Genomic DNA, 21,259 nt, shown 5'->3' with positions numbered 1-21,259 from the left:
TGAGGCCTGTAGTCTGCACGAGGGTGCCAGCATGGGACTTAGCTATCGCCCTAGAAGGTCTTTCCCTAGCTCCCTTTGAGCCTATTGAAGAAGTTGCTGATAGGTTTATTACTTTGAAGACTATTTTTCCCCTCGCCATTTCTTCTCTTGAGAGAATCGGAGATATTCAGGGTCTCTCGGTTGCTCCTTCGTGTTTGGAGTTTTCACCTGGGATGGTGAAGGCTTTTCTCCACCCCAGGCCAGGTTATGTCCCTAAGGTTCCTACCAATGTGGCCAGACCTATAGTTCTGCAGGCCTTCTGTCCTCCTCCTTTTAGATCATCTGAATCTGGAAAAACTTAATCTGCTCTGCCCTGTTCGGGCTTTAGATGCTTACGTCCACAGAGCTGCCCTGTAGAGAAAATCAGAACAGCTGTTCGTTTGTTTTGGACCACCTAAGAAGGGGTCCCCAGTGTCTAAGCAGAGGATGAGCAAGTGGGTGGTTGAGGCCATCTCACTTGCCTATGAGTCGGTTGGTCAGCCTTCACCTTTGGCTGTCCGAGCTCACTCTACCAGGAGTATGGCGGCTTCCAAAGCCTTATTGTCAGGAGTCTCCCTCCAGGACGTTTGTGATGCGGCAGGCTGGTCCTCACCGCATACTTTCGTCAGGTTTTATGACCTAGACCTCAGCTCCACCCCTGGGGCGCAGGTGCTTTCGGCTGAATTTAATCTTTGATTCACACAGTCGGTCACTTGCTCTTATGGCGACGTGGGTATTAGCGTTCCCGCAGCGTTTCACGCAGCTCGACGTTCCTGAAAGGGAACGTCCCGGGTTACGTATGTAACCCTAGTTCCCTGAAGGAACGAGACGCTGCGTGTCGTTGCCATACTCCCGGCATTCCCTTGATCGACTTGCTTCAGACTTTTTCCAGAAGCTGTCGCCATTGTGTTCAGGGGTGTGCATTGGGCTGATTCCATACGTGCTTCATGACGCACAACGCAAGAGGCGTTCCCGCAGCGTTTCACGCAGCGTCTCGTTCCTTCAGGGAACTAGGGTTACGTTGTGGTGTGAACTCTGCTGTTCTTTTATATTTGGAACGATTTTTAGAACTTTATCTTTATCATTATAGTTATTTTCCTTAGTATGAACCGGCCTTTATAGTTATGCTCGGAACAGTTACAACAAGAAAACTTGTACTCACTTTCTCTGTGACAGAGAATTTCTGCATCTCCATGCCTGAAGTCAGGGGCTGGGTCTCTACTAACTGGCTGGAGAGAGAGAAATAAATAAAATGAATGCTTTTAAAGGTGAATTGGTTCATGATGACTACACTACAAGTCTGAAGAGAAGCATGACCCTGCAAAATTCACTCCCACGATGCTATTCTGTTGTTGGTGGTTGCTACGGTTCTCTGTGTGTGTGTTTTAGTGCATTGTTATGCAGTTGCTAGGGTGGTGTGTGTGTGATTGCTAAGTGGTTACTTATACCCCTTTTCCATCAAGGCAGAGCTGGTGCTTGTTCGGAGCCAGAGCCTAGTTTCAAATCGGTTCTTTGTTTTTCGACCACCAAAGCACCAGCTCCGAACCAGTAAAAGTGGTTCTTAAGTAGCACCAAATCATTGCTGGTATAGAAGTAAGAACCGTTTACGTCAGCGGCTGGGGGCGGGGTTACCGTGACCAACAAGACAAACACAAAACTTGTGACCGCCATTTTTAAATAGCAGCTAATCGTGCTAATAGCAGCTCGATTGTAATCTCCGTTAATGCAAGTTACGGCGAGCAGCACGAACGTGCTGGATTCGCCGTGTTTGGATACCGATGTAGGTTTGCAAAGCCATGAGCATAAATAGTAACGTAACGATCGCCATTGTTGATGGAAGGCTTGTTCGAGATGCATCGGAGCGGCATGGACTGATCGGAGCTGCTGGAGTGTTTGGAAAGCATACGACTCCTTCTGCTTTTGGATCACTCTCGCAGTTCGAGATTCACAGTGCCGAACCATCTCGAAGAAGCCTGGTGCGTTTGTGTGTGCCGCGGTAGCGTTGCTGGGCAACATGAGATGTATACAGTGACGTAAGATGTGGCTCTGTGATGGCTCTCTAGCCTGTGGAAAGGCAAACCGGTTCTTTGAAAGCTCGCCAGTTGAACTAACTCCGAACCGGCACTAGCTCTAGCTCTGAACCAGCATCTGGTTCTTGTTGGTGGAAAAGGGGTATAACTGGCCCCTAAAGAGTACACCCCCAAGTCACCATGATATTCCGATTCTTCAAATCCCAAAGTATATATATATTTTTTAACGCAAGTACATAGTTAATGACACCTAATACAAAGTGGGGCCATAATTTTTGTAACTGTTACACTGGCATATGAATGATGTCTTGTATTTTGTACTTGAAAGTAGGGGTGTAATGGTACACAAAAATTACGTATTGATATCGTACCTCGGTTTTGAAGACACACTATGTTTTTCGGTACAGCAGGAGGAGAAAAAACATACAATTGCTTATTTTTTATATGTATTTAAAAAAAAGTCTTTCAAAAGTCTTACAATTTAGTTGGAGCTGTTTTGAAATATTTTGGGGGCAAAATATTTAGCTAAATTTATATTTTAGAATTATTGCACTCCCATTCTAAAGTCTGTGAAGTTTACTCACGTGCTGTCAGCACTATGAGCCTTTTTGCAAAATGGAAAAACGCGTGTGACTTTCTAACATTTACAAATAAAAAACACAACCGTAAAACAGGTCTCAAATACATATCTGACAGGTGGGCAAGCCTCTTTAAAGTTTTAGGATTTAGTTTGGATCTATGGAAGCCCATTTCTATCATGTCCCTGGGCGGATCTGTCCTTCCTTCCCGGCCTCTGTCGTGTGTATGTGTTTGTTTGGAGCATGTGGGTTCGTTTTGACAGTTCACCATGTGCTTCACTGTCATTGCGGTGTCTCATCCCGCCCCCTTGTTATCCCATTTATTACCTCGTTATTGTTTCACTCACCTCACCTGATCCAGTATCAATTAATTCCTATCTCCTATTTAGTCCCCTCATGTGCGTTGACTTGTGCCAGATCGTTGTTTGAGCTATGGGTGAGCGATAGTTCCAGTCGCTTTGTCTTGTGTTCTACCATGTCGTGTTGGATCTTTGCTAGTTTTTGGTTTCATTTTTTAGTTTATTTTTCTTTACCTCCTCCTGATTTTCCCAGGCAGTTCCGCTGCATTCAGCCTTGGTCTCGCTCTTGGTCTCCGATCGTGGATTGCCTTTTTCTCTGTCCTGCTTCACGTGCTACCTGAGAGCCGCCAGCCGAGAGCCGTTGGGCTATGCGCTCTCCCTGGAGGTTGGGATAGCTTACTAGCGACACCACCTCTGTTTTGCCATTGCCTTCTCCGGATGATCCCGAACCCATGCAGTTGGGATGCCTGCGTCTCACTCCCCAGCAGAAACAAGAACGATTTGCCCGGGGCCTATGCCTCTACTGTGGAAAGGCTGGACACTTCGCCAACAAGTGTCCACTAAAAGCCAGGGCCCATCAATAGCTAGGGGGATCCTGGTGGGCGCTTCTTCCGTTATTTCCTCCCCCTCATCCCGGACCCTTCTTCCTGTGGCTTTCCAGTTTGGGGGGTCTAATTACTCCTGCTCGGCTTTGGTGGACTCTGGGGCCAGTGGTAACTTCATGGACAGTGGTATGATGGAGCGGTGGGGTATTCCGGTGACTCCTCTTCCTAGCCCCATCTCCGTTCGGTCGCTTGATGATACCCCGATCACTACCTTCACTCACATCACTTCCCCTGTAAGTCTTGTTGTACAGGCAATCACCGTGAGATCACCAAGCTGTACCTCCTGAATTCCCCGAGTGCGCCAGTGGTCCTGGGGCACCTGTGGCTGGTGCAGCACAGTCCTCACACGGATTGGGCCAGGAATTCTGTCTTGTCATGGAGCCAGTCCTGTCTTGCATCTTGTATGGGTGCTGCCTCTTCTCCTGGCTCTGTGTTTCCTGTTTTGCAGGTGGAGGCGGCTGATCTGTCCGGGGTCCCGGTGAGATACCATGATCTTCGACTGGTTTTCAGCGAGTCCTGGGCCATGTCCTTGCCTCCTCACCGGCCTTATGATTTTGCCACTAATCTCCTCCCAGGCACTTTTCCGCCGAAGGGTCACCTGTATTCCCTGTCCAGTCCAGAAAGAGAGACTATGGACAAGTATATTCGAGAATCTCTAGATGCCGGCCTCATCCGCCCCTCCTCGTCTCCAGCTAATGCAGGATTCTTCTTTGTAAAGGATGGCTCGTTGTGTCCTTCTATTGATTACAGAGGTTTGAATGACATTACTGTCAAGAATACGTATCCCCTGCCCATAATATCATCTGCCTTTGAACTCTTGCAGGGAGCCACGGTCTTCAGTTAGTTGGACCTCTGCAACGCCTATCATCTGGTTCGGAAGCGAGAGGGGGATGAGTGGAAGACAGCATTTATCACTCCCTCAGGACACTTTGAGTACCGGGTCTTACAGTTTGGCCTGACCAACGCCCCAGATGTCTTCAGGCCCTGGTCAATGACGTGCAGAGAGACATGGTTAACAAATTTGTCTTTGTGTACCATGACGCTATTCTTATTTTTTCTCCCTCTGTTTAGGTACACACTCAGCACGTATGTCAGGTGCTGTGCTATGTGCAGGTGCTATAACGGCTTTTAGAGAACCAGCTGTACGTAAAAGCGGAGAAGTGCATCTTCTGCGCAGAGTCAGTTTCGTTCCTGGGCTACATTATTGCGGCAGAGGGGATCAGAGCTGATCCCACTAAGGTAAGGGCAGTAGCCGAGTGGCCGACTCCAGACTCACACAAGGCTCTGCAGCGGTTTCTGGGATTCGTCAACTTTTATCTGCGTTTTATCCGGAACTTTGGCCAGGTTGCTGCATCCTTGACGGCCCTCACATCTACCAAGGTATATTTTAGGTGGAATTAGAAAGCACAGGGGGCCTTTGATGCCAGGCTCTAAGAATGTCAAACTTGGGGTGTCGAGAGGGGTGTGAAAGAGGCCATACGAGACAGAGAAGTGCCAAGGAGTTGTCCAGAGGGTAGGCTTTTTGTGCCGGCTGTGTTGCGTTCTGAAATCCTTCAGTGGGGGCATTCATCCGAGCTAGTTTGCCATCCAGGAGTTCAGAGGTCGGTTGCTGCCATCCGCCAGCGATTCTGGTGGCCATCCATGGCCAAGGATGTCAGGCAGTTCGTGTTGGCCTGCTCGGTTTGTGCCCAGAACAAGAGTTCTAATCAGCCGCCTGTTGGTCTGCTTCACCCCCTGTTCATCCCCTCTTGCCCCTGGTCACACATAGCCCTTGACTTTGTCACTGGCCTTCCGCCATCAAGGGGAAACACTGTAGTTTTGATAGTGTTGGACCGCTTTTCCAAGGCAGCCCATTTCATTCCTCTTCCCAAAATTGCCCTCAGCCAAGGAGACTGCTCAAGTGGTGGTCGATCACGTCTTCCGGATTCATGGTCTTCCGGCAGATGTGGTCTCCGATAGGGGGCACAGTTTGTCTCCCGGTTCTGGAAAGAGTTCCGTCGGCAGACCGGGGCCTCTACGAGTCTGTCATCAGGTTTTCTTACTCAGACCAATGGGCAGTCCGAGCAGGCAAACCAGGATCTGGAACAAGCTCTCCGCTGCCTGACGTCCCAGAATCCGAGCTCTGAGTTGGAGTCAACAGTTATCCTGGATTTAGTACGCCCACAATTTCTTGCCGGTGGCTGCCACAGGTATGTCCCTATTTCAATGTTCCATTGGGTTTCAACCTCCTTTGTTTCCCTCACAGGAGCCCGATGCTGCTGTTCCGTCTGCCTCAGCCTTCGTCCGCCGGTGTCATCGCACCTGGAAGATGGTTGAGGAAGCCTTGGCTTCCAGACGAACTAAGGCGGAGGCCAACTGTCACCGAACTCCTGCTCACCACTAGGTATGTGGTCAAAAGGTATGGTTGTCTACCAAGGACCTTCCTCTCCGAATGGCCTCTCGCAAGTTAGACCCCAGGTTTACTGGCCCATACCAGATCACCAATGTGTTGAGTCTGTTGGTGGTAAGGCTCAGGCTACCTCCCAGATTTGGTCGGATACACCCAGTCTTTCATGTTTCTCGGGTCAAGCCTGTTTCATTCCCACTTTAACCCAGCTGTTTCTGTCCCAACCCCTCCCCAATGAAGGATCTGTCCGTCCTTCCCGGTCTCTGTCGTGTGTTTTTTTGGAGCATGTGGGTTCGTTTTGACAGTTCACCATGTGCTTCTCTGTCATTGCGGCGTCTCATCCCGCCCCCTTGTTATCCCATTCATTACCTTGTTATTGTTTCACTCCCCTCACCTCACCTGATCCAGTATCAATTATTTCCTTCTATCTCCTATTTAGTCCCCTCATGTGTGTTGTCTTGTGTCAGATAGTTGCTTGAGCTATGTGTGAGCGATGGTTCCAGTCGCTTTGTCTTGTGTTCTACCGTGTCGTGTTGGACCTTTGCAAGTTTTTGGTTTCATTTTTTAGTTTATTTGTCTCAGTGTGTTGGTTTTCTTCTGGAAGACTCTCCCAGTGCAGGTGGTTTCTACAGCGCGAGTACAGCGGTGATCGCGAGCTTCTGAGCTCTCATGGTGGTTAGAGGGCGAAGAAGAGAGTGCTTCACTGTTTCAGTTCACTGTTCAGTGTTTCCACGGTCATTCCCCTGTGTGCTCCGGCACTGGTGACAGGTCTCAATTCCTGGAAGAGCAACACGGGTGCGTTTGCGTCTTTCTCAAGATGCCCTTACTCCTCTTTTGCACCGCAGCCGGTGGAGTTCCCCTATAAGCGCGCTGGTCCCTCTGTAGTGCACCAACCAGCCGTTTCGTTAGGGGCCCCTCCAGAGGACAGGATGTCCATTGCAGCATCGGAGGGGGAGCTGGGCTTTGGAGATGATGACTCGGCTGCGTTACCTCCCTCTGGGAAAGTAGTGTTGCACGAGCCGGATTCAGAGATGATGCTGAAAAGGGCCACCGAGGCGGTTGGGATATTTTGTACTGCCCGGTATCTGCCCAGTCCATATGTGTATCCTCCACATGTTACCTCCCTACGGGCAGGATGTGGCTCCGGCAGCGTATTCCTTTCCAACGAAAGAGAGCGCTTTCCCAGTGGTCTTGTGGAACAGCAGTGACTTCCCTGGCCTAAGCCCTGTCCCATCTCCGCCTCAAATAATGTGGGGGGATCAGAAGGCTTTGTGACATTTTAATTGGGATCCCAATCAGTCGACACGTCGACTGTGTCGAACGTGAGTGACTGAAAGGGAACATCTTGGTTATGTATGTAACCCTCGTTCCCTGAAGGAGGGAACGGAGACATAATCCCGTCGCCACTATTGCTGGATCACCGCTGACTCTGGGCTCCGCTCGGCTCCTCAGTGAAAAACAACTGGTGCGTGCATCCACTTCCGTGTTTATACCCGCGTTGCAGGGCAGAGCGTGTGATGCAATTCTCGCACGCCAATGTGCATTTGCTCGTTTTTACAATACTCGAAGATGACAGGCTCCCTACACGTGATCCCAATCAGTCGACACGTCGACTACATCTCTGTTCCCTCCTTCAGGGAATGAGGGTTACATATGTAACCGAGACATTCTTTGTCCTGTATTGTTGGTGTGTTTGTATATGCATGCTATCTCCCATCTGTGGATTAACTGAGTTGACTTTAAATACACTTCTATTTGAATCTTCTTCATCATCTTTAGACTGAAACATAACAATTATGACTTAGTAGACATAATTTTGACTTTTATATAATTATGACTTAGTAGTATGTCATAATTTTGACGTTTTATCTCATAATTTTGACTTTTTAATATCATAATTATGACTTAGTAATGGGAGTGTGTTCTGCATTGTGGATGTTCTATAGTCTCATGACATTATTTGTGTGTGTGCACTCAGGATTGTGCCAGATATTTTATATATTTTTGACAAATGTCAAAATTGCCCCCCCCCCCCCATTTCCCATTCAATTTTACCACAATCACTTAAACTCATGAATCCAGTCAAATTGTGTGTGTGTGTGTGTGTGTGTGTGTGTGTGTGTGTGTGTGTGTGTGTGTGTGTGTGTGTGTGTGTGTGTGTGTGTGTGTGTGTGTGTGTGTGTGTGTATTCCAAGTTCAAATGTGACAAAAGTCCTTAGGTATTGGACCACTCTGATGAACACTCAATTTTCACATTTAAAAAAATAATAATTTCAGGTCAAAAAAGGGTGAGGACAATGCTGCCATCACTGAGTTGGCTGCCATCACTGGAAGACCAACACTGAAACCGTTTGGTAGGAATACCGTTCTACTCATACTTGACACTTAGTAGTGTGGATGCAGAATCATGCAAAGGTAAAATTTTTCAATGTTTAGTGCATTGTAGAAATGCCCTATTTGCAGTCAGGCATCTTTAGTGAATGGTCACAAACCATGATTTGATACAATTTAATATTTCTTAGTGTAAAACTTTCAGTGAGGGAAAATTACTGAGTAGGGTATACCTTGATTTTTTTGTTTTTCCCAGAAAGTGTGTGTAGTACCTCTGTTTGTGCATTAATGCTTGAAGAACCTTATCTCTGTCCCCTGGCTGAATCTCCCTTTTGCTAACTAGGGTATCCACAATCTTCTCAATAATACTGGAAAGCATCTTCTCCTCTCTGTCCAGCATCACCACACCTGATCCAAGCAAAAAACATGAAAAATAATGAAATGCAAAGGAAAGATTAAGGCAAAAGAGAGGATGAGGGCTTTTCACAATAAACATAGACACTATGGCCAAAGCTGAGGAGCACAGGTTGAACAGGTTTTACAGGACACTTACTATCTGTATCTACTACCATCTCATCTGACCATGTGCAGTGAAGTTACATTCTTCCTCATATTCCAGTCAGGAAAGGACTGAGACTAGAATGTGATTGCAAGTTAATCCTTGGAAACACTCCATTAACACTCATTTATGAATCATTACCAAACTTACATTACCATAATTCTTAATATATTAGTAGAGTAGCTTTACATACATCAATACATCAACAAAATTATCTGTTAATTATTATATGATGTAATACTTTTTTAAACTATTTTTTATTAAACGTACTGTAAAATGACAGCTAAATAAAATAAAGTGCTTCATATATAACTGATTTTAAGATGCACTGCAATAAATACTTTTACATTGTTACAAGGAATTTCTATTACAAATAAATGCTGTTCTTTTGATCTTTATATTAATCAAATATTCCTGAAAAAAAGATATAAGATATAAGGTTTCTACAAAAATGTCAACAGTGATAATAATAAGAAATGTTTATTAAACACCAAATCAGCATATTAGAATGATAATTTCTGAAGGATCATGTGACACTGAAGACTGAAGTAATTGCTGCTGGAAATTCAGCTTTGCCATTATAGAAATAAATGTAATTTTAAAATATATTATAAATGGAAATATTTAATAATATTATTTCACAATACTACTGTTTTTACTCTATTTTTGCTCAAATAAATGCAGGCTTGGTAAGCATAGGATACTTATTTTAAAACATTAAAAAGTCTTACCAACCCCAAACATTTAAACAGTATTGTATGATAATGTATAATAACAATTACTATTATATAATGTTTGGTAGAGTGAGACAGCTTTGACATAGGAAATGTGAAGTGATTTGAATTGAAATAAATTTCAATTAAATTAAATGAATTATATGAAGTACTAAGAGGTGAGACCCCAGTCACTCCCTCACCCGTGTTCATTGTCCTGCGTAACTGCACCAGGCTCTTGAAGGTGAGGTAGGAGATGTGAGAAGGACCCCAGCGGCCCGCCTCAACATCATAGGTTTCTTCATAGCCCATCCATCTGCCCGTCTCCCGCCAATAGCTCTGCTGTTCTGGGTTCTTCACTGACTCATTCATCTCCACATAAGTCTGACCACAGATAACAAAAAAATGACACAATAAACGGCTCTGCTAGCTCTTGCTGCTAATACATAGGTACGCTAAACATCACAATGAATTTAAAGAATGGCATATTGAGTAATAATGGGTCATTCACAGTTAAACAAAACAATACTGAATATTTTACATAAAATGTTAATCAACTTTCATGCCACATGGTTTTCCATCCACAAATATACCAAGATTCACACAAATTCTTAAGGATTGGCGCTGGGTAGAAATTATGACCCTGGACGACAAAACCGGTCACATGGGTAATTTTTTGAAATTGAGATTTATACACCATCTGAACGCTGAATAAAGCTTTCCATTGATGTATGGTTTGTTATAGGACAATATTTGGCCGAGATACAACTATTCTAAAATCTGGAATCTGAAGGTGCAAAAAAATCGAAACATTGAGAAAATCGACTTTAAAGTTGTCCATTTATGTTCGCAATTGTGCTGCATTCACTCACAAAATAAATGTTTTATACATTTACGGAAGGAAATTTACAAAATATCTTCATGGAACATGATCTTTACTTAATATCCTAATGATTTTTGGCATAAAAGAAAAATCGATAATTTTGACCCATACAATGTATTGTTGGCTATTACCACAAATATATCCGTGCTACTGGTGTGACTGGTTTTGTAATCAGGTGTCACAATTGTAGTCTATTACTGAATACAAATTACATGACTAAAATTGTAGTTTGTAATCTAATCTATTACATTACACATTTTAGGTAATATAATCTGACTACTTTGATTACTTTTAACCTAACTTGTTATAACACTGATTTGAATAGTATAATCTTATATGATAGTTTTTTTTTGTTGAAAATAATGTAAAAGATGAAAAAGAATAATAAGACAGAATAAATTAATTCTGAATAAGTAACTGTAGTCTAATTATGAGTATTTTAAAACGTTTTACTTTTTGGAATCTGATTACGTAATCTAGATAACATATAATCAGTTACAATCCAGCAACTAAGAATAGTGACTAAGAACAATTAAAAAAACATGTAGCTTCTAGCAGCAATTATTAGGGTTCAACGCTTTAAGGCCTCTAAGCACATTCGTAAAAAGGTATTATGTTTTATTTAGCAAGCATGTAACCAATTAGATCAGGGATGGGCAACACCGGTCCTCGAGGGCCACTGTCCTGCAGAGTTTAGCTCCAACCCTAATTAAACACACCTGAACAAGCTGATCAATGTTTTCAGGATTACTAAAAAATAATTTTTGTCAGGGTTGGAGCTAAACTCTGCAGGACAGTGGCCCTCGACGACAAGAGTTGCTCATCCCTGACTTAGAGCATAGATGGAAAAGACCATTTACAGCCAATACAGGCAAATTTTTAATAGCTTTTTAACAGTTATTGAGGTTGTTCTACCATATGGTATGAATGCTGTGGGCATGTGCAAAAACGTCTGGTATACAATCCTATACGCATGTGAAAATTCGATTTTTTTCACAGGCCTCTAGGGCCATGATTCAAACAGGTGTTTTTCGAGATAAACAAATGTCCTTGTTGACAATCGCGGCACCTTGGACATACACACAGCAAGCCGGTTTTCAAGTAAATCAGACTGACTGTTGCGTAGCTATAGCTGTTTAAAAACAATTTATTGTCATAAAAAAATTTTTTAATGTGTAAAACCATTAAATTAGTTTCAAACGCCAGTCCACCCTGTTACATAGCTACTATTTTCCCTTTAAAATCTTAAGTGTATGCCCTAAATCCCATTAGAAGTGACATAATTTCCTTGGAGGGAAAGCAACCTTCATAGCATATTATTTTCTCTCATTTCCTCATTTTCAAAAGACTTATCTAAACATGTAAAACTTAACATGTCCACCCTGTTGTGTCAGTTTTATACCATTACAATTTTTCTGTATTATTTTTTTTAATAGATTTTATACTGTATATCTATTAAAATTCTTTATGAATGTTATTTTTCTGCAAGCATCATGTTGTTTTTTCCTAGCTAATAGGCTTTATTAGCTAAACAAAAAGTTACACACATAGTAAAAATGCATAGTAAAAATGTAATGTAACAGGGTGGACACATTTCTTACGATGTGAATGTGAAATATTAGGCCAGGATTTTTAGGTTATACTAGCTCAAGCTGGATCAGTGTGCTTTTATGATAGACAGACATTTTCTCCCTCAGACAAGACAAAAAATAATTGTTTAATAAACCTGCTTAGTCCAAAATCCTCCAAACTGTAGGAATGACATGCATGTATATTTTGATCAATTACAAGTAGATTGCACGAATTTATGTTCTTATGCTGTAAATTGTTTGTTTTGAAGACTTTGGCAGGTAACCTAAAATATTCTTCATGTGGGAACTTGCAAATTAACTGATTTTTTTATATCAATGAATAAGTTTTAAATTAACATTTTACTACATTAGGTTAGACCAGAGCAAGTCATTTAAAGGGTCAGATCAAATAGGAATGCAGCCCATCCTGTATGGAAAAACTGCATGTTATTACTTTTTAGTGAATTGAAACAGTGTCATATAACATCCCTCTTGTTCTACTGGTTGTTATAGTTCAAAGCAGAGATGTAGACAACTTAAACATGATGGCGGGACCTCTGGTATGACTGTATTTGTGTGTGTGTTTCCTGCAGTGATGACTGATAAATTAAAGCTCATGTTTACCCTCAAAACATCAGGAGTGTGAGTGGCACAAGGCAGACTAAAAATGTGGAAACTAAGTAAATTAACATTCTTAGCGTTCTTAGTTTTGATTTTCACATTCACAGCAGCTAGAAACAGTGTTGGGGGTTGCGTTACAAACAAGTTAAATAATCAGATTACTTTTGTAAAATAACTAGTAAAGTAACGCATTACTTTTAAATTTACAAGTTACTTTTTTAAATAAGCAATGCAAGTTTTGTCATTTATTGACTGACACACCTCTCCTAACCCCATGTTGAGAGAAATGGAGAGTCGTTGTGTGTGCTGTGCAAATATAGATTGATATTGTAGTTTTAGACTATATGTGAGCATTCATTTACTCATCTTGCACAAAAACAGATTCAGTATATACTTTATGCATTTAATCTAACTTTATTAACCGATGACATTGCTGCTGCAATGATCCAATTCAACCATACCAATAAGCAAAATTACTTTAGATTAACTGTTTTTAGATTACTTTTTTTTTTTATTAAATAAGAGGCTATGTTCGAAATTGCCCCCGATACCCTTAAATATGTATACACTATTTAAAGGGACAGCCAGATGTAGTAGTGTCGTTAAACCATAGTGGATGTTATCGAGCACACTCAGTCAATCCCACAATGCACTGCAATGTCGAGTGTACAACCCATGTACTCTCAATGGCTAGAGAATACCCATAATGCACTGTGATGGCCGGGCCAAATGAATCCCCGCATTTTGCCAGAAAATGGCGCATGCAGCTGAATCATCCATCCATCCATTTTCCAAACCGCTGGTCCAATGTGGCTACAGTGTAATATCATACAGGTATAAATTACCTTTTAATTGATTATTAAATTGTTTAATTAAGTTTTTTACACGCGATAAACCTCTTCATTACTAATGGAGCTGTCATTTTGCTAGGTTTCAAATGATTGATTATTACTTTAATTATTAAACACAAGCTATGCAAATGTGGCAGGCCTTCCGGCGCACTCAGTGTCCAAATTGACTCCCTCGTTTTCATTCACTCCTTCAAGTGGACTACATTTGTGGAGTAATGTAGGTGAATATAGTGAATGAAGGTATAGGGGGCGATTTCAAACACAGCCAGAGTCTTGAACTTTCTTCTCTAATGTCCTGTTCTTCTGCAATCCTGAATGACAGAACACAGCTGAAAGGTTTGTTTGAGCTGTGCCTTCTACTGTACAGGCATGCATTTGCAGTACAATATAAACTGTTTATTGACCTGTTGTTAAAGGCTTAAAATTATGGGTCACACTTTATATTAAGTTTCATTAACCACTTTGTATTTACATAAAAAAATATGTACAATGTCCTTATTGTTTTCATATTGTATTGCAAAACACTTTTGCTACTATTGAGGTGGGATACGGGTACAGTTAGGACACATTTGGTGGTATGGGTAGGATTAAAGGTGGGTTAAGGTGTAAGGGAAGGAGCAACAGCTTCATTACAGAAATGAATTACAGCTGTAATCACATGCAGGTATTTAAGAAAATATAAGAATAATATACTGTATAAGAATAACTGTTTGGGGTTAGTATGTGTTGACCCTTGTACATAAGAAGTGTGTAAATAAAGTATTGCAAGAGACTAATAATTTGAGCTTATGCAACAATTATTGCTATTGTTTTTGTGCTCAAATATAGCAATTATAAGTGAAGCTTTGTAAAAAGAAATATTGTTTCATTCACTTCAATTCATTGTAAAATTGAAATACTGCATTTTTTTATTTAATTGTATTTTCTATTTTGAATAGAATATTTCAAATGTTTGATAACTATCTATAGCAGTAAACCTCTGTTTAAAACAAATTAAATGAAAACATGACATGTAAAACAAGTTAAAACAACACAACTAAATTACAGTTAAAAACCAATTGTGACATTAATTGCACTTACCTTAAATTTCGGACTCTACGGCTCAAGCAATATTCTCTGTCACAGACCCTCAAAAAAGTGCGCAGACCTTTATAAAGTCTGTGTACACCTGCACATATCAGACACACCTCTACACGCACACACACACACACTCCTATACATACAAAAAAAGTCTGCAGACAATCATGTAAAATCTTGTGGGCCCATACAGTGACCCCTAAAAAAGTACTTGGACAGTGAAGGCACTTTAATTTCCAAACATCATTGCATCAGAAAACAAAATATCGTTGAAAAATGGCAAAAAAAAGGTGAAGTTAATAGTTAAAAAACAGTATTGTCACTTTTTAGATATTTTCAAAGTATCCATATAAACTTTTTATAAATATCTGGGGTCGTTTTATGTACATGTTTAGATTTGACTTTGAACACAAAAGAGTATTCAAATGTATCCATATCTCCTTTTTTTCTTTTTCTAAATCACACACAAACACATCCAAGACGATGTGTTCTTGGACTCACCCATAATATTGATGCAGTAAACAGTATGTCTTGATAACTGTGCACTGGTTGAAAAAAATCCAGTGTGTGTGTGTGTGTGTGTGTGTGTGTGTTCTCTGTATCTAATCATACTTATAGAGCCAGTGTCACCGACACACACTCTAGTGACACTAGATTCCTCTCACCTTCAACATCTCTACGAACAGTGCGCCGCCTGAGGAAGATTCCCCTCCGCTTCATTTCTTGTCCCATATTTTTGTCCATGAAGGCTCACAGGGTCAAGACTCAGGTCATAGCGTCCATTATGAACTGGGCAGGCCTGCGTGAAACCAAATAAGAACGTTGTAAGCGTCAATACATACAAATACAGTTCTGCTTTAGCAAAAAAAAGTTGATATACAAAAAAAAATTTTTATACAATACTATTAGTATAACAACTAACTGTTAGTATTATCTGCATATGTACTGTATATTTTGCCTGAGTAATTGAACATATTATTGACTTTAATGAATTGTTTTGAAAAGTGGAAACTGGTAATCATTAAGAATGAGCAGGTATATCCACACTTTTGTATATTTTATTCATGAATTTTGTATTGTGTTAGAATTTAGAAACCGTTTGGTTTGGGTAATTTTGATTTATATCAGGCTTTATGAAAACATTCATCTGTCTGTTATATTTCTGTTAATCAAAGCACCATCACGTTCTTTATTCGATTTATCTTGGTCCCACTACCAATCTCAAAAATAATTAAAGCTGCAAGCAGCATTTATCGGGGTTCAAGCGTTTAAGGCCTTTAAGCACATATGCATAAAAAGACATTATTTATTTGGCAAGCATTTATCCACTGATATCATAGATGGAAAAGGCCATTTACAGCCAATACAGGCAATTTACCAAAGGAAATACATGGATTTTAAGCTTTTTAACAGTTATAGCGCCACCTATTGTCCGATCTCCATAGAATTTTACATGCTTGTTTACTATGTTATGTCACATATGTCCACCAATTTTTGTGAAGTTCTGAGTTTTTGTTTAGGATTTATAGGCTTTCGCCTGTATTTTGCCATGCCCATTTCCTAAATTACCAATTTATAGCCATCCAAATGGAAAATCTCAGCTTCTTTTTTAAATAATTATTGATTGAGAGAGAACAGAGAATTGTCCTAGACTGGTTTGGTTCCGACCGGGCAAAAAACCTAGGACTAGTTTGCAAAAGTATGTTTTTAACATAATTGCAAATTTTTAATGAACGATTTGATTGACAGCAATGGTTCTTGAGGCAAAGTTGTTCAAAATGAGGAGATCTATCAAATGATATGCATCACATGATTATAGAGCCGTAAAACTTGTTAACGCCAACTAGTGGCCGATTTATTTCAAAATTCTTACAGACCTCTAGGGCGATGAGTCAAACATGCCCATCAAGTTTCGTTCCGATTGGCCTTCGTTAACCTTGTCTTATAGGTGATCAAATTTCATTGGCCAATGGTGGCCATGTTTTTTGAGATACACCAATGTCCTCATAGACATTTATGGCACCTTGAACCAAGACACTCCATACTAATTTTCAAGTCGGACTAACGGTCAGGTGATCATAGCCCCTTTTATGTTTTTTCATGTTGTAGCGCCAATCGCCACGATTTTTTGCAAGTGACCAAAGATTAAGCTCGAACATAGATGTTCCAAGTTTGGTTACGATATCTCATTACGTTGACGAGTTATCGCCATTTTAGTCTAATTGGCTCCGCCCAAAACGTTCATTTTGCGCCCCCTAGCGACTGTGAATCGGAAATTTTAACTTTTTTTCAATAATTATTGATAGGCAGACTCCAGAGAACATTTCTGCACTAGCTTGGTTCCGATCGGGCAAAAAACCTAGGACAAGTTCGCAAAAGTAGGTTTTTGAAAAATTTCAAAATGGCGGAAAATCTATGATAATCGATTAAAATCGGAGATATACGTTTTGTTCATCAGGAGTCCAACTTTCTAATGCCATAGGACACTTGAGTCTACGTTATATGGTCTAGGAGTTATGAGCAGTTTCGCGCTTTTGGTCGCTGTAGCACCACCTATGGGCCAATCGGGGTCATACTCTGATAGGTTCTCCCCAAACTGAGCTATCTGTCGTCTGCATGCTGTATCCAGCCCAGATCTATAACAGAGATATCAAGTTAACCATCGAGTTAAGTTCCACATCCAGTTCTGATTCTTCACATATCTACTCACCGGTCATCACTGCAGTTCACATCCGTGCCTCTGTTCAATAAACACTGTGTACATTACTACTCACCTGTCTGCTTCGCTCTATAACCATGACAGAAGACCAGACCTTATGCAGAGCTCCACAGACACTGCAGCAGTCAATCCGTTCGCAGATCTGGTGCATGCAGTCAGGCGATCTCTCTCCAACCATCATCACCGGATAATCTATCTACCATCCCCGTCGAAGTCATTGATGCCGCACGCCAATCACTCCTCAACCTTAACCCAGTTCATCCGCTGCCTCTGCCAATCCTATGGATTCTTACTGTATCTGGATCCACTGTGGATCTCATCCTGGGACACCAATGGATGTCACAACACCAACCTCACATAAACTGGAACACCGGTGAAATCCTGCGATGGGGTGACGCCTGCTTCCAATCCTGTCTCTCTTCAGTCCCGAAGCCATCTAACACTCATTCTCCTTCATCCAAGATTCCTGAACGATCATCATTCTCCATCAACTCCACCTCCATCGAAAGTCCAGAGGTAGTTTATCAGATACAGATCCCTCCAGAGTATCGGGCGTTCCAGGATGTCTTCAGCAAACAGCTAGCAACTCAACTTCCACCACATTGACCATGGGACTGTGCAATAGACCTACTACCTGGGGCTACTCTGCCCAAGGGCAGAGTATATTGTATCAACATAGAGGAGCACCTGAGGGGAGCTCGCATCTTCTCGAAACTGGACCTGCGTAGCGCTTACAACCTAATTCGTATTCACCTTCATCACCCCTTCAGGCCACTATGAAAACCGGGTCATGCCGTATGGCCTGTCCAACACTCCAGCAGTATTCCAAGGCTATATGAATGAGGTGTTCCGGGAGTTCCTTCATCGGTTCGTCTTGGTCTATATTGATGACATCTTGATTTACTCCCGGAACCAGGCCGAACATCGCCACCATGTTACGCAGGTCCTGGAAAAGCTCCTTCAACATCAACTTTACCTCAAAATCGAGAAATGTGAGTTCCACACCACCTCTCCTGGGATACATCAACGACCAAAAAAACATCCAGATGGACCAGAGGAAGTCGGATACCATCCAAAACTGGCCTCGATTATAAAGGAACTTCAAAACTTTCTTCGATTCGCTAATTTCTACCATCGATTTATTAATAACTACAGTCTTCTCAGTTCTCCACTAACTTCAACCCTCAAAGGCCGGCCCAAGTCTCTTTCCTGGACCCAGCAGCTTCCGATGCCTTCCTTCAACTCTAACAAGCCTTCCAAACCGCTCCGATCCTAGTTCACCCAAATCCTGATCTGCAATTCATCGTCGAGGTGGACGCCTAATCCACTGGGGTCGGAGCGGTTCTCTCACAGCGGCAGGGGGATCCTCATGGACTCCATCCATGCGCCTTCTTCTCTAAGAAGCTTTCCCCGGCGGAGCAGAACTACGATATAGGAAATCGTGAGTTACTTGCCATCAAACTAGCACTTGAAGAGTGGAGGCATTGGCTGGAGGGAGCATATCACAAGTTTGAAGTTATCACCGACCACCGCAATCTCGAATACCTATGAGAAGCCAAAAGATTGAACCCACGTCAAGCCCGGTGGGCTTTATTCTTCACCAGATTCAACTTTACCGTCTCATACCAACCAAGAACTATAGAGCTGATGCCTAATCTCGTTTTTATCAATCAACCCCGGATGACCCAACTCCAGAACCCATTCTCCCTCCAGCCATGATCGTCAGTTCCATTAAGTAGGCCATTAAAACACAGATCATCCAAGCCAACCGCTCCAACCCTGCTCCGCTGGGAGGTCCAGAAGGGTGCCTCTATGTTCCTCCTACCTTTCGTCATACCCTACTCAGCTCATACTTTTCCGGGCTCTGGACACCCAGGTAGCTGACTTACCCTCTAGCTCTTACGTCAACTCTACTGGTGGCCCACCATGCCTCAGGATATCTCCCGGTACATCAAGGGTTGCTCAGTCTTCGCCGTTACCAACACTCCCCAAAAACTCCCAGAGGGCAAACTGGTTCCTCTTCCCATTCCTCAACTTGGTCACACATAGATATTGACTTCGTGACAGATCTACCCATCTCCAACTAGAACACTTGCGTGTTCTTAGTCGTTGATCGCTTCTCGAAGGCCTGCAAGCTTATTCCCCTCAAGGGATTACCTACAGCCTTCGAAGATTCAAGAGATCGGGAGATACCTGAGGTCCTACTGCCACCAGAACCAGGACAGCTCCAGCCAGTTCCTCCCTTGGGCACAATATACTCAAAATTCCCTACGCCAATCCACCACAAGGCTCACCCCATTTCAATGCATCCTAAGTTACCAACCTCCTCTATTTCCCTGGTCGGGTGAGCCCTAGGAGGTTCCAGCTGTCAACCACTAGTTCGAACAGAGCGAGAGGGTTTGGGACTAAGCTCACATGCATCTCCAACAGGCAGTGCGGAGACACAAGAGACAAGCTGACGTCCACCGAACACCTACCCCTCGCTACCAACCGGAACAGAAGTTATGGCTCTCGACGCGGGACATCCGTCTCCGCCTGCCCTGCCGTAAGCTGAGTCCCCAGTACATAGGTCCATTTACAGCGCAGAGGCAGCTTAAAGAAGTCACTTACAGATTGAACCTACCACCTCACTACCGAATTCCACCATCCTTCCACTGGTGAGTGGTCCTTCCACTGACGAAGTGCCTCCTCCTCCCAACATCGCTGAGGAAGAGCCCATTTATAGAGTTCGAGCCATCCTGGACTCACGACGATGGGGTCCCAGACTGGAATGGGAGGATTACGGTCCCGAGGAACGCTCCTGGGTGTTACGTGATGATGATATCCTCGATCCCATACTCCTCACACAATATCACTCTGAACAGCTCCCAGAGGTCGAGGTAGACATCGTCATCATTGTCCCATCCAGTCGTCAGGAGCCTCCCATGGAGGAGGGGGTACTGTAACTGAGTCACCAGATCAGCACTCCCCGCCCTCTCCTTCACTCTCCCCAGACTTCTAATTATACCGCACCTGCTATTCTGATTCACCGCACCTGCACATCAATCACGCTCACTATAAAGAGACATTTCCCCTTCACTTCCTTATCTGTTCTCGTCCATGCATTACCACACAGACTCCTGAATACTGAATACTGAATACCTGAATACTGAATACTCCTCAACACTATCCTTACCTGAGTACTTACCACGAAGATCCCGTTCCTGTTCTTCTCCGACCATCATCTCCTGCTGCTTCTTCATCCGCCATCTGTCGTCTGCATGCTGTATCCAGCCCGCATCTATAACAGAGATATCAAGTTAACCATCGAGCTAAGTTCCACATCCAGTTCTGATTCTTCACATATCTACTCACCGATCATCACTGAAGTTCGCATCCGTGCCTCTGTTCAATAAACACTGTGTACATTACTACTCACCTGTCTGCTTCTCTCTATAACCGTGACACATTGATGGTAAAAATTATTATAATTTAAAATATTATTATTTTGTAATTTATTACAAAATATAAATGTAGGAATAAATGTAATTTATTCCTTTGATGCAAAGCTGAATTTTCAGTATCATTACTCCAGTCTTCAGTGTCACATGATCCTTCGGAAATCATTTTGAACTGCTGAATTGCTGCTCAAGCATTGCCCTAGGAACGTATATTAGGTGTGTTCGTAACCCCTGACTTGGGGTCAGGTAACCAACTAAATACACTACCCGGCCAAAAAAAAAAGTCGCTGTTTGGATTAAAATAGGCAAATGCTTAAGAGTCTATGATTGGATCATTGCAGTAATTATGTTTCTAGCATGTTATATGTTTGGCAACAGTTCTTCTAACCCTAATGAGTGTGTAGCTATTTATTTCTTAAACAACCATGCAGTCAAAATGTAGTGGATCAACATAAGGTACAAATCGTATTTGGTGTATACCGGGCAGTGGATATATTTAACGTTTAATCGTTTTGGCTGAGGGAACATTTTAAACCACTTAAACTACTTTTATTCAACGTAAACCTTATTCTAGAGTA

At 42.4% G+C, this 21,259-nt stretch overlaps 1 protein-coding gene across 1 annotated transcript in view; it reads right to left on the bottom strand.

Annotated features, from left to right (window-relative positions):
• Nucleotides 1-14,586, bottom strand: part of slc4a1b (solute carrier family 4 member 1b (Diego blood group)) — a 50,024-nt gene extending 35,438 nt beyond the window's left edge. The window contains exons 1-4 of the mRNA XM_077205958.1: nt 14,526-14,586; nt 9,723-9,903; nt 8,520-8,655; nt 1,181-1,247 (exon numbers count right to left, since the gene is read on the bottom strand). Of these exons, the coding sequence (XP_077062073.1) occupies nt 1,181-1,247; nt 8,520-8,655; nt 9,723-9,891 (372 nt within the window). The 5' untranslated portion in view covers nt 9,892-9,903; nt 14,526-14,586. The remainder of the gene's footprint in view (nt 1-1,180; nt 1,248-8,519; nt 8,656-9,722; nt 9,904-14,525) is intronic.
• Between the last annotated feature and the right edge of the window lie 6,673 nt (nt 14,587-21,259).

Source organism: Siphateles boraxobius, unplaced genomic scaffold, assembly GCF_051911475.1.
Source record: "Siphateles boraxobius isolate OS27281-9 unplaced genomic scaffold, OSU_SipBor_1 55, whole genome shotgun sequence".
In the NCBI taxonomy this organism is placed as follows: Eukaryota; Metazoa; Chordata; class Actinopteri; order Cypriniformes; family Leuciscidae; genus Siphateles; species Siphateles boraxobius.
The sequence above is the reverse complement of the archived record's forward strand: the minus strand, read 5'-3'. Positions and strand labels throughout refer to the sequence as shown.